Raw genomic sequence first — 12,041 nt, forward strand, 5'->3', positions numbered from 1 at the left:
GCAAGCGGCGCGGCTGCGGCGCGGAGGAGCTGCGCGCGCGGCGGAGGGCGCGCGAGGCGGGTGCGTGGGGTCCGGGGCCGCGCGGCTCGCGTCGGGGGGGGGCGGCCCGGGCAGGGCTCTTGCGCGGCCCCCCGCCGGGCTCAGCGTGGCTGGTCGGAGCCGGCGCGCAGGGCGAGGGCGAGGGCAGGGCAGGGCGAGGGCGGGGGCCTGGAGCCTTGCTCGGGCTCCCCTTTCCGCTCCCCCCGGATGGGGGAAGGCCAGCGGGCACGTAGCTTCAAGATCCCGCGCGGAAAGAGAACCGAGAAAATGAAGTGTTGCATTGCGAGAAGTGGAGGTCGGCCGGCCCCTTTTCCGAACACGCACCTCGAACAATATTGCTCCTGTCCTCCCAGGATGACAGTTAAAAAAAGAAAATGGGGGGGGGGGTGAATCACTGAATAAGAGAGAAAATAACTCAGGACAGGCAGCTCCAGGGATCTCCCCCTCCGAGGTGGCTGGCACATTCCCAGAGGTCCCCCCAGTTCCCCACCCAGCAGATGCACACCCTCCCCTTCTGCAAACCTGAAAGAGACAGCTTATTTCTGGCCTTTTGGGAGCAGCTGCCCGCCTCTGGGGGGGGGGGGGGTTGCTCCGCAGGCCTGTGGAGAATTCGTGTTAAGCCCACCACTTGGCTGTAAGAATCCGGGTTGCCTGTTCTGTTCAGGCGTGACTGCCCGGTCCTCATTGGAACTGATCAGGCTCAAATCTGGAAAGAGGTCTGAGCGTAACTGTCAGCCACTGAGAGATCTGTCTCCAATATAAGAGTGGATACAAATGTTTTAAATAAACACATACATAAATGATCTCTGGGCATCTTGCTGCAGGTTGAGAAGTTAAAGGGGCAGCAGGCCTGGGCGCTTTCGTTATCTCTTCCCGCAACAGCCTTCTAGAGTCAGCAGGAGCCGTGCCCGCTTCCCACTCCAGCCCCATGTTCCCATCCAAAGGGGATGTGGGGTGTCTTGGTCACGGGATCTCCTTGTCTTGCAGCCCTGAGGAGCACGCGGAGGTTGCAGCAGCTGATCAGCAAGCGGCTCCTACGCGAAGAGACCTTGACGTGTGAAGAGCGCGCAGGAACCGAGTGTGAGGCAGCAGCTCCTCTCTCTGACGAAGAGGTGGGATGCCCGCTTGTTCCCTGCGCAGGATGGCCTTTACATCCTCTCACAGTCTTCCTCTTTAGAAAGATCTGGCACTTTGGCTGTAAGGTGGATTGATTTAAATGAAGGAAAAGAATGCATTTACAGCAAGGAAAGGGGCTTATTTGAAGCATGCTGCTTTATATTTATCCTGCTTTATATGTTTCCTAAATGATGGTGCACTTCTGATCACTAACTGAGATCAACTTAATTTATATTATACATTATATTGTACCACAAAGAAGGGGAAATGTTGTAAAGTATTTTAGAAAACCTGATTTTTCTAATTGAGCCATTATGCTGCGTCTTGCATGCTTCGATGACTGAGAAGAAGTCCTGGCCCTCTGCAGTGTGAAAGCTTCTCAAGTATTCTAATGGTTACATAGAAACACAGAAACTGAGTGAGTCAGAAGGGGCCTCCCGGGCCATCTAGTCTGACCCCCGGCACCAGCCGGACCCGCTCACGACATGCCCACTGTGTGGATGTTACCTGCCTGAGGAGAGAGAGGACATCACTTTTCAAAGACTTGGAATGCCATCACACCAAGAAGGGCCCGGAGCTCTTCTCAGTCATCAGGGAGGCTGTAACCTGGAGCCCTTCACTGAGCGGCAGGCTGGTCCTGATGGCCCTGTCGGCCTCATTCAGGCTGACTATTCTACCACTCTGTAATTATAAGCACGAAAGAAGAGTAGATAGTGTTTTATTGTATAGGTGTCAGGTCCAGATGCAGTGCTTCTGTATTCAAAAAATCGGTTTGCCTTATATCTGAGCCAGAAATACAGCTCATGTTAATTAGGGTTTGTCCAGACATATCCGGATCAGTAGCCATGGTGTAAGGTTGGTTTGTGGGGCAAACCGTAGTTAAAACTAATTACACGTCTCCCCTTTTAGTTCTAATCCAACCTACGGCCACTGCAGCTGGAGGCCGTTGTGTCCCCTGAGCCCTACGGCCAAGCCAGATCGGGAGCACGGAGGAGCTGCAGGCAGGCAGGCGTGGGGCCTGTGCGTGCCACAGAATCCGAGTTTCCACCCTTTTTAACTGTCGTGTTGCTTTTTAAATTCCAGATTTTTCTGTCATACAAAAGACTTTGATGCACTCAGTGTCTCATGAGCTCTGTGGTCTGCCAGTCCATTTGCATCCTCATTTCAAACTCCCCGAGCTGAGCTTGGGAGCCTTGAGGCCTGACTATTTGAAGGACAGTTTCCATCCTAATCCTCAGTGCTGGATGTAGGTGCCCTGCTTTGAGGATTTAGGTGTGTGGCCACCAGGCCAAGGGCCTTCCTCACTGAGGTGCTTCTGGAACCCCCTCCCCAGCAAGGCGAGGCGAGGCCTGGGCGCGGCTGCTGGTGCTTCTTCTGGGCACTGGGCGAACGCCTCACTCCCCCCAGGGTTCCTCTTCTTCCCCTTTTACACCTTGGCCAAATCCACTTCTGTTCCACTGCAGTCCTGTCCTCTTACTCTCATACTGCTTTGGAATAAAAATATCCCCAGTGAATGCACCACGAGGGGTTGGGGTGGCGTGAGTTCCATCTGAGGTCTCCATCTCGGCTGCTTTCTCATCGAGTCGTGTCCTTGTTCACTGGCAGGTTTCGCAGTTGCTGAGGAGCATTCAGAGAGGAGCGCACGACAGGGCAGCAGCTTTGCGGCGCCTCCGAGAAGGACTGCAGCACGGCGAGTCCCAGGAGAAGTTCATCAGGTCAGATGGGTCTTTCCCACGGGACGCAGCTGGCCTGGCCTGGTGCAGACAGAACAGCGCAGAGTGCCGTTGGCGGCACTAGGCCAAACGCCCCTCTTGCCTAGTGCAGGAACAGCCCAGTTCAGCAGGAGGCAGACCCACATCTCCTTGGTAGTGTAGATGGAAAATGGTTTTAAATTTTCTTAATCTGTGATCTTGGGAGCACAGATTGCCAGCTGCCACTAGGGAGCGCTTCTGCAGACCTGGCCGCCAACATTTCTGGCAAGAGCCCTGTTATTCTAAGCATAATGGACAATTTGTTTGTCTATAGATGTATTTCTAGGCTGCCTATAACTGCCGAAGCCTATTGTCTTTCAGGCTAACATTTACGAAGGAAAAATTGTGTAAGTGACTTGAGTGCCTCCAAGAATTGGCCAGGCACATGCAGAAGCAGCACCTTCTTCCTCCCGCTTCCGCCATGCTGTCGAAGTCCCACTGGCGGCGGCCTCCGTCCCGCTGCTGCTTTCAGCCAGAGAAGGCAACCGAGCGCTGAAGCGCAGGCCAAGCCCCTTAGGTGCTAGATGGGGCTCCCTGAAGTGCTGTGGTTGTGGCCACTGTGTGCACGACCTGTGCGAAGCCCGTGTCGGGGGCGAGATGGAGAAAGAACAGGCACACCGTTCCAGTCTAGCTTCAGGGAATTCGAGCTTCTGTTGCAGCTCTGGAGGGTGGGATGGAAGTGGGTCCAGTCTGGTCTTCCATGGGTCCAGCCCAGTGCTGTTTGCTGGAATTGGCCAAATGCTCTTCGACTAAGCAAGCCTGCCAGAGCCAGGGCGTCGGGACGGCTTGACTGCTTCCCAGCTCAGCGCCGCATGTCGCTTGTGCAGGCTGGAGGGCGGCGTGCGGGCGCTGATCGGCCTCTTCACCAGCCAGCAAGCGGACCTGCAGATGGACGCGGCACGCTGCTTGCACGAGCTGTCCCACTCCAGCGACGCAGACGTAGTTGCGGCCTGCTTGCCAGCAACCTCCTACCTGCTGACCTACCTGTCCGGACACAGCGCAGCCCTCATGGTAAGACGCAAGCTGGCACGCTTCCGCCGGATGCCGGGGTCCGCTAGCCCAGGAGGAGTTGAAACGCCGCAGCCCATCGCCAGTCGCTGCCTGGCATCTCTGCGCTGCCGGCAGCCACAGCTCTCTGTCATTTCTGAGTTTACAAGCTGGAGTGGAGCATTTCGGGAAATAGGGTAGTGGTGATTGAAAAACACTACGTGGCAGGAATGAATAATTTTAGCAGTCAAAATAAGAAATCCCAGAACCCTTTAAAAAGCCACCGGCCATTCCTGATGGCTTATGCAGCGTGGGTGCTCTGGCAATGGTCCTCTCCAGCCGGCCCTGCTCTGAGTTGAAATGGGATTCAGGCTGAAAGCTGGCATGTTGTCAGGGTGCTGTGCTCTGAGTTCAGGGCTGTAGCGCTGGTAAGCCAGGCCCTTTGGCACATGGAAGGAAATCCGCCCTCGGGCAGGCCAGCTCACCCCAGAAAAATGGAACGGTCTGAGGAACATGGAAGGGGCTGCGGGCATCGAAGGGGCCAAAGGCTCCGCGGGGCTGTATAGTATTATTATTATTATTTTATTATTATTACAGCATTTCTATGCCGCCCCTTGCCGAAGCCTCGGGGCGGCTTACAACACAATAAAATACGTTGAAGTACAATAGAACGTAATAAATTACCTCCAATTACATAAATACAAAGAATATACTGGGATACCCACATAATCATATAAAGTTAAAATTAACAGTATAAAATAAGTGAATAAAGAATATAGGAGGAAAATAGAGAAGGAAGAAGAAGTTGCCCTGGCCAGATTATACATTTTAACAATTAAAATGATGTTTAAATAAAAAGGTCTTTACCTGGCGCCGAAAAACAAGTAACGACGGTGCCAGGCGGACCGTATAGGAGCTCTTGGTTTCCAGGGTGGCAGCCGGGGCTCCCCCAGATCCCAGCCCCTAGGTGTGTCTTGACAGAAACCCTTGGCGATGCTGAGCGCAGGAATGTGGCTCAAGTCGGCGTTGTTCTGTTTATTTCTTCCCTTTGCCCCCAAAGGTAACCCTTTACACCCCATATTTTCATAGCTGCTCCCTGCACTAGTGGGAATGTTCAATGCACTTAATAGTTTTAAGCCATCCGGTAACTGAAGTTCTCTGGCTAATGGACCAATGAGAAGCTAAATCACAAAGTGGCATTAAATCAAATGATACAAACACGATGAAATCAAAAATAAAACCAGCAACATGCAAAACGCTGCAAAGATCTAAATGCCTGAAAAAGTAGAAAGAACCACAATATGGATACCCAGTAAGCCTCTCTTTGGTATCCCCCTTTGGCAGATGGTCGCTCCCACTAGGAGGCCCCCTCCGGTGCCGCCTGCCTTGCCTCAGGGCCTCAGGCGGGGCTCTCTGGGCAGGGAAGGTGACGGGGGAGGCTCCTGCCCGCCTGCTTCTTGGCACGGGGCGCGCCGTCGTTCAGGCGCTTGGGGCAGCGGCCTGAGTGTGCACCGCTGCTCCCGGGCGATGTGTTGCAGGAGCTGTGCTTGTACACGCTGGGGAACCTGGCGGTCGAGGCGGAGGCGGTGAGGACGCACCTTCTGCCGCAGGGCATCATCCCAGTCATGGCATCCTGTATCCAGGTGAGCGGGGAGTGGAGCTGTGTCTGGCCGGGGTGGGCGGCAGGCGCCATGCCTTGCCTTTGGGGTGGGCGACAGGCGCCACGCAGCCTGCAGGGGCTCTTCAGCCCCAAGCGTGGTGCTTGCCACTGGGCACCGTGCTGTGGTTTGCTGCCGAAATTTGGTGGCGAACGGATCCTGCGGGGCTGTCACCCAAAGTTCGGTGGCCTGCAGCTCTTTGTGGGGGGATTTCCGGGGGCTTGAAATTGGTGCAGAGGCCCAGGGCTGCCTGCCTCTGGCTGAGCCATCCTGTGCCAGTGTTGCCTAATCAAAGTGTGTGCCTGCCTGATGAGTTGTTACTGGAATACCCAGAACTGTTACTGGATCTCTCTAGGATACGTGCCATATCCTAGATCGAGCCATATTTCAAGGCTTCCCCAGCTGAATAAAGCACACTGGCTTTCTCCTCCTTTTACTGAGTTTTTGCTTAGAATTTTAACTTTCCAGGAAATTTCAGTAGCTGTGTAACAGGTTTCCTGAGCTCTTTCTTGTCAGGACCTGCTTGTCTTCAAGGTACGCAAACGGCTTCAGCTTTACAGTGCTGCCAGATCCCGGGTGGATCCTCCATCAGCATTCGCAAGAGCTCGCTGTGCCAGCCCTGCTTCTGCTGCTCCTCCGGCTCCCTCCCCGGGCTCTTTGGAGGCTTGGCCCCGAACCACCAGAGGCTGAGGGTGCTCCTCTTGCATTTCAGTCCCCGCACGTGGCAGTGCAGGAAGGCGTGGGCTACGTTCTGGCACAGCTCTTGCAGGCCAGGGAAGCTCCAGCAGAGATCACGCCGTAAGTGGCCTCGCCTTTCCATTCAGGCACGGCTGGGGTGCGCGTGTGCATCACTCCACCCAAACACAAGGTGCTGTCTGCAGATGCCACCCGTCTAACCTGCCCCCTCGTTAACGGCTAGTGTCTTGATTCTGTCTTTGCATTTCCTGGCTACGCTTCATCTTGATGGACGCCAGGGCAGCATCCAATAATAGAAGGGGGAAAACAATAGGAACAATCAAGCAGTACAAATTCCTGCACAAATTTATTTATTTAGAAAATTTCTATGCCGCCCCATTCGTCGAAGCCTCGGGGCGGCTCACAAACAAGAGCAAGCTCTGGCTGGGTGCTTGCGGAAGGGACTCAGTGGCAGCTCTTAGTGGCAGGGCGGCGCGGGAAGAGGCGCGCTTTCTGGCCTCCGGGGCCTGCCCAGTCTCTCCCCACATGCTTTCAGCAACAGAGAGCCATTTGGTTCTGGGGTCTGACAGGAAGATTTAGCTGATATTCAGGAAAACTCTCCTTCGTGTATCAGAAGCCAGCTGCATCATGTCCTGCACCTGGCTTTGGCGCTCTTCTCTGTGATGGTGAAGGCATGGCAAGATTTCGTAAATTGCCTTTTTTTCCCCCTGCCCTCAGCCGGGTCCTAGACTCCACCCTCCCTCAAGACATGCTCCGTTTGGTTTGCTCCGACCTGGAAAAGGGAATAGGTGCTGCAGTGGAATTTGCGTGGGGCCTTCACTACATTGTTTGCAGGTAGCTGTTGCTGTGAGGTGCAGCGGGTTCCAAAGAGGGCTCAGGGTTCACACCCAAGACAGGTGGATGGGCCGCTTAAGCCGCCGGCAGCGCATGCGGAAGGCTCGGGTCCGGGTGAGCGGGACTCGGTAGCTGCACATAGCCAGTGTCCACCTATGGTCAGCCTTATCCTTGGTACGATTCCAGCATATGAGGCAATTTCACTGTGTGGCTAGAGCAGGACAGATGCCTGAACCCATCCCCAAGCGGCCCCACACTCGAGCGGGGGGCTGCCAGACAGTGGACCAAGGCCCCAACGCAGCCTGGCACCTCCCCCACGGCTCCCGCCTGCCGTCCCGCACAGCATTTTGGACATCCCATCTTCCCCACCCTGACCTTGAACATTCACAGCTGGTTTCTTCTAAAAGGAGAGCCACCTCAGTGGGAGGATTTTAACACAATGGTGGGGCTGAGGCTGGTAGGGCGGGCCATTTATCCTCTCCCCCCTTTCCGTAGCCGCGTGAACAACCCCCTGCTGATCTCTCTAAGGACCGTGCCCTCCCTGGCACAGCGCTTGGTGGAACTGGCCTCCACGATACCAACAGTGTCTCCGGAGTGCCTGGAATTGGTAAAGGGTTTGTAAATAGCAAATTGGTCAAGTTCCAGGCTGTGCCGACTGCTCTTTTCCTGAACGCGACTCTTCCCGTTCATTTCAGCTGGTCTGCCCTGTGGTGCGCTGCCTTGGCAACCTTCTTGCAGAAGAGCCGGCAGAGCGGGGCGAACCGCTGGCAGAGGAGGGTGGCCTCCTGTGGGCCTTGTCCGTCTTCATACAGCATTTCCTCCCCACACACTTCTTCATTGTCCGGGAGTGCCTGTGGCTCATCAACAACCTCACAGGTATGTCCCTTGAACACGTCTCGGGGCTTGCGCAGGATGAGAGCAAGCCCTACACCCGCAATCACTGCTTTGTCTTTTTCGGTTAGACCCTTCCAAAGAGCCGCAACCTTTGGTGGCGAGAATCTCCCAGTTGCAAGGAATCGACTGGAACAGTGTTTGTTTCCAGTGCATAACATGCAGGAAGACAAATATGTTTTATGGAAAGATGCGAACAAACAGCAAGGTGCCGAAGGAGCTGCCTGGCCTAGGGGTGTGAAGGCCAGATGCTGGCAGGGCAGGCCTAGCTTGCAGCTCTCTTCTGCGTGGGACCCCTCTTGGGCGCCCCGTCCCTTTAGTTCTGTGTGAAGCAGACTGCCAGGAGGAATTCAGAGCCGAAGAGCCCTGGCAAATCAAGCAAAGGGTTCCCCTCGTTCAACATTCGGCCCACACAGTGGGCAACTGGCCACCCGTGGGATCCCAAAAGCAGGACAGGGACACAACGGCTTCCTCCTGCCCAGGGCCTCCAGCAACTGGCCTGCCCAGGTGGGTGCCTCCAATGCTGGAGGGAGCGCATGGTCCTTGGCCCCAGGAGCCGCCGATAGCCTTCTTTCCCATGAAGGTATCCACCCCCCCTTTTAAAGCCGTCCAAACTGACAGATCTACAGACTACACCTACAGAATGCATCTCACAGAAGTGAAGGCTACCGTTTCACTCTGCACCGGGAGACAAACCCCTTCCTTTCATCTGCCCTGAATCTCACCAGTCCACTTTATGGGCTAACCCAGGTTCTAGTGTTCTGAGCTGAGCGTAGAGAAATGTCTCCCAGCCTACTCTGACCACTCCATGAAATGGCTTGGTCTGCTTTTCCCCAGTTGACAGCACCGCCTCATGCTCTGCTCTGCTGAACCTGGATGTCTTTCCCGCTCTTCTGACACTCTTGAGTTCTCATCAGATGGTGAGCTTGCTGGTAGGTGACCATTTTCCAGGGTTCTGGAAGTTTTCTTCTCCATAAGTACCTGGGAACCTGTGTTCATTCTGTACAGCACTGGGTGGGAAGAGCTGGCTTTTCATGGTACCGAACTTCTGCTGGAGTTGAAGTTGACGGCAGGCAGGAGGCCAAAGGACCATACGGGACTGGCAAGCAGAAAGAACTCTGCAAGCGGCTTAGGCATGAAGCTCTGCACAGACCACAGCTATTCTGCGGACTGGCTCGCTTTCTTTTGCAAATTAAGACTTGCCTTGAGTTAGGACCTTTTAAATATATGCAGGACCCAGGCAATTTGTTTAAAAAGTTGCCCCCTGTGAACAGTCTCCACATCCACAAACTGCGGGCAGCATGGGGAGGGAGATGGCAACCCACACTGGAACGCCTTTGGACTGTAGATCAGGCCTGGGAGGTTTTAAAATAAATCTCCAAACCCAGATGGCCTGCTGGGATATTAGATACTCCTACTGGGATATTTAGATATTTAATTAATTTGCTATTTTAAGTTATATAACCTTACATTAAAACATTACAGTCCTGAAGTGAGGCAACATTCATGCCGAGGGCACCCTATTTGGGGCAGCTCAAGATTTCATGGTCTCCGTGACAACCGTGAGTCCGTCCCTGTGTGACAGCAGCCCAACGCACGGGATGGGCATGCTCTAGACTAGACCAGGCATTGTGGCCTGCCATGAGAATGGTGCGCTGCATGTGGGGGACCCTGACTCAGCCTCTTTGTCACACTGAGGGCATCCTGCTGAGATTGAGACTTGAGCTTCCTGAAGGCCCCAGCAAGTAAGAGCACGTTTGTGGATCTCTCCTCCTCCTGCAGGTTCTGACAGTGCTGTGCAACGTCGCTGTCAAGGGCACCGACTACTGCCAGGCGCTGCACCAGAAGGCTGTACTGCCTTCCCTCATCAGCGGTCTTGGCCTTCCCGACGCCGAAGTGGTGGGCCAAGATCTAGAGCTACTGCACCTCCTCTTCCTTCACTGCCCAGAGGTAGGCACTTCCCTTTGATGTGTCCTGGTACTACGCTATTTCCTGACGGCTCAAGAAGTACCAGCATGCTAACCGCAAATGTCGATCTCCTCTCTCCTGGTCTAGGCTGCCACTGACTTCGTCGCTCAGTCAGGACTACAGGCCTTAGAGCAACATCAGAATAACCCGCAATTGCAAGAACGTGTCACAGCCCTCATTCAGATTGCCAGCCAACGGGTTACTCTCGCAGGACTGTCCCCTCAGTACCTCACCTGAAGAGCTACAGTTTGTAAGGAAGTACAACTGAAGTAGTGATGCACCAGTGAATGATACTGACTTGCTGCAGATTGGAGTTTGAACCGAGTACTGCTTTGTTTCCTCCTCGGAAAAGCAACAGCAGCAAAAACTATACCTCTGTCACCTTATGGAGCTCTGGCTTCACAGTTCTTTGTTTTAACCCTAGCTTAACACCGATTGTACAAAGAAAAACAGCAAAAATCAGTCCTCGGAGGATTTATTTGACGTCAATTTCCTTTATATATAGGTTGCACACATGCGCTCTACAGCTGGACTGGGGTTCAAAGGAAGCGGCCACTCATTACACTTATGCTTTGCTATTAACAACATTCTCCAGGGCTTTGGCCACTTGGTCCACCGTTAGGTTAGTTAGTGGCACATTCTTCTCTCGGCCAAATGCTGGGGAAAAATAAACTTAAATGAGGCATATATATTTCATGGACTATTTTAATTTAAAGACAGATTGTTTAACACTTTAGACAACCATTTTTGTAGTATATACTGGAACAGGCTACTTAGAAGTGTTTGCCTGTATAGTGCACACAATAACCCTAACACTGATGTGGGATAACCTGAAGCAGGACACCAGTGAAATCAGATGCAGCACCAGAGGCATCCCTCTGCACATGAACTGCCTGCTTTTTCGATGTGGTAGCGCTTGGCTAACAAACAGTTGGCTTACAAGAGCTGAGATGCAGTCACGCTGCAGTTTTCTTCCCTTAATTTAAGCTTTTCGAAACTGAAAGGATGGGAATGACTAAAATGGTAGCAAATAATGTCAATATATTAATTGCAAGCCATTTTTAGACCTCAGTCAATTTGAGAAATGGCTGCAAACAACTTCCAATGGTAGGGCTCCTGGCAGGCAATTAAAACGACAGAGCAATGTAGAATAACCGTTACAGTAATTAAACAGAAAATGCATCTGTTTCCACCACTCTAGAAATAGCCCTGTGTCTGCTGAACAGGTTGCTTCTGCCTTTCCTGCAAGAGCAATCTCCCAGCACAGCCCTTCCCTACTCACCGTATCTGGCCCAGAGCGCGGGCTGCACGTTTGAGCACTCTCTGATCAGCATGGGGAAGTCGGGATTCGCCCTTTTCAAAGCGACGTAGTGCTGCTCAATGAAATCTCTGCAAAGAAGGAGCCAACACGCGCGGCCATGCAGCAGCCCGCGTCCCTCCGCCCTGCACGCGGGGCCTGGCCCCTAGAGAGCCCCCGCCTGCCGTCGGGGCCCCGCAGCCAGAGAGCGCGCCCGGCGCAGCTGCCCCTGCGCGAGGCGCAGCGCCGCACCCGCGGCCGCCGGGCCCCGCGGCGCAAGGCCCGCGAACCGCCCCGAAGGGCAGCCCGCCCCTGGGCCCCGCGCCCCCCCCAGCCCGTTCCCGAGACAGCCGCGCCCGCCTCCCGCGCAGGCGGCCCTCGCCCGCGTACCGGGCGCCCTGGCTGGCCGGCGAGCGCGGGCACAGGTGGAAGCGGAGCTCCCTGAGGTGCCGGCCGAGGCCGCCGCCGATGACCCGCCCGGCCGCCGCCATGCTGCGCCGAGCCGAGCCGAGCCGAGCCGCCAATCAGCGCGGGGCGCCCTCCCCCCGCTCCGCGCCATATCCGGACACCACGCGCGACATCCGGGCAAACAAGCTCCGCGAGCGGCTGCGCGGGCGGGAGGCGGGCGCCCGTCACCACTTCCGGTCCGCAGAGGCCGCCGCCGCCGCCGCCGCCCGAAGGAGTGCGCGAGCCGCGGGGCCAGCAGCCAGGATGCCGGAGCGCGAGGGTGAGTCGCTCGGGCCGCCGCGCCTCCGGAGCGGAGCGGCCCGCCCGCCCGCCGCCGCCGCCGCCGCCGCCGCCGCC

At 55.1% G+C, this 12,041-nt stretch overlaps 3 protein-coding genes across 4 annotated transcripts in view; 2 read left to right on the forward strand and 1 right to left on the reverse strand.

Moving 5' to 3' along the window:
• The first annotated feature begins 2,770 nt into the window (after positions 1 to 2,770).
• TMCO6 (transmembrane and coiled-coil domains 6) lies at positions 2,771 to 10,402 on the forward strand. 2 transcript variants are annotated; one of them, XM_044422825.1, is made up of 10 exons: positions 2,771 to 2,870; positions 3,734 to 3,917; positions 5,432 to 5,536; positions 6,264 to 6,349; positions 6,965 to 7,081; positions 7,577 to 7,688; positions 7,777 to 7,957; positions 8,810 to 8,904; positions 9,755 to 9,922; positions 10,028 to 10,402. In XM_044422825.1, the coding sequence occupies exons 2-10, from the start codon at positions 3,795 to 3,797 to the stop codon at positions 10,175 to 10,177; spliced, it is 1,137 nt and encodes a 378-aa protein (XP_044278760.1). In that variant the 5' UTR covers positions 2,771 to 2,870; positions 3,734 to 3,794; the 3' UTR covers positions 10,178 to 10,402. The 2 variants fall into 2 exon arrangements, with proteins under 2 accessions (XP_044278760.1, XP_044278761.1); XM_044422826.1 differs by having other exon boundaries at positions 2,806 to 2,870; positions 3,776 to 3,917.
• NDUFA2 (NADH:ubiquinone oxidoreductase subunit A2) lies at positions 10,400 to 11,784 on the reverse strand. The gene is made up of 3 exons (XM_044422831.1): positions 11,628 to 11,784; positions 11,223 to 11,329; positions 10,400 to 10,597 (listed from the first exon to the last, which is right to left on the reverse strand). Exons 1-3 carry the CDS (start codon positions 11,726 to 11,728, stop codon positions 10,506 to 10,508), a joined length of 300 nt encoding a protein of 99 aa, XP_044278766.1. The 5' UTR covers positions 11,729 to 11,784; the 3' UTR covers positions 10,400 to 10,505.
• A 59-nt stretch (positions 11,785 to 11,843) lies between these two features.
• Positions 11,844 to 12,041, forward strand: part of IK (IK cytokine) — a 12,010-nt gene continuing 11,812 nt past the window's right edge. Inside the window, exon 1 of the mRNA XM_044422821.1 lies at positions 11,844 to 11,964. Coding sequence (XP_044278756.1) covers positions 11,949 to 11,964 — 16 coding nt within the window. The 5' untranslated portion in view covers positions 11,844 to 11,948. The remainder of the gene's footprint in view (positions 11,965 to 12,041) is intronic.

The sequence above is a fragment of the Varanus komodoensis genome, unplaced genomic scaffold, assembly GCF_004798865.1.
Source record: "Varanus komodoensis strain SLA01 unplaced genomic scaffold, ASM479886v1 scaffold137, whole genome shotgun sequence".
Classification (NCBI taxonomy): Eukaryota; Metazoa; Chordata; class Lepidosauria; order Squamata; family Varanidae; genus Varanus; species Varanus komodoensis.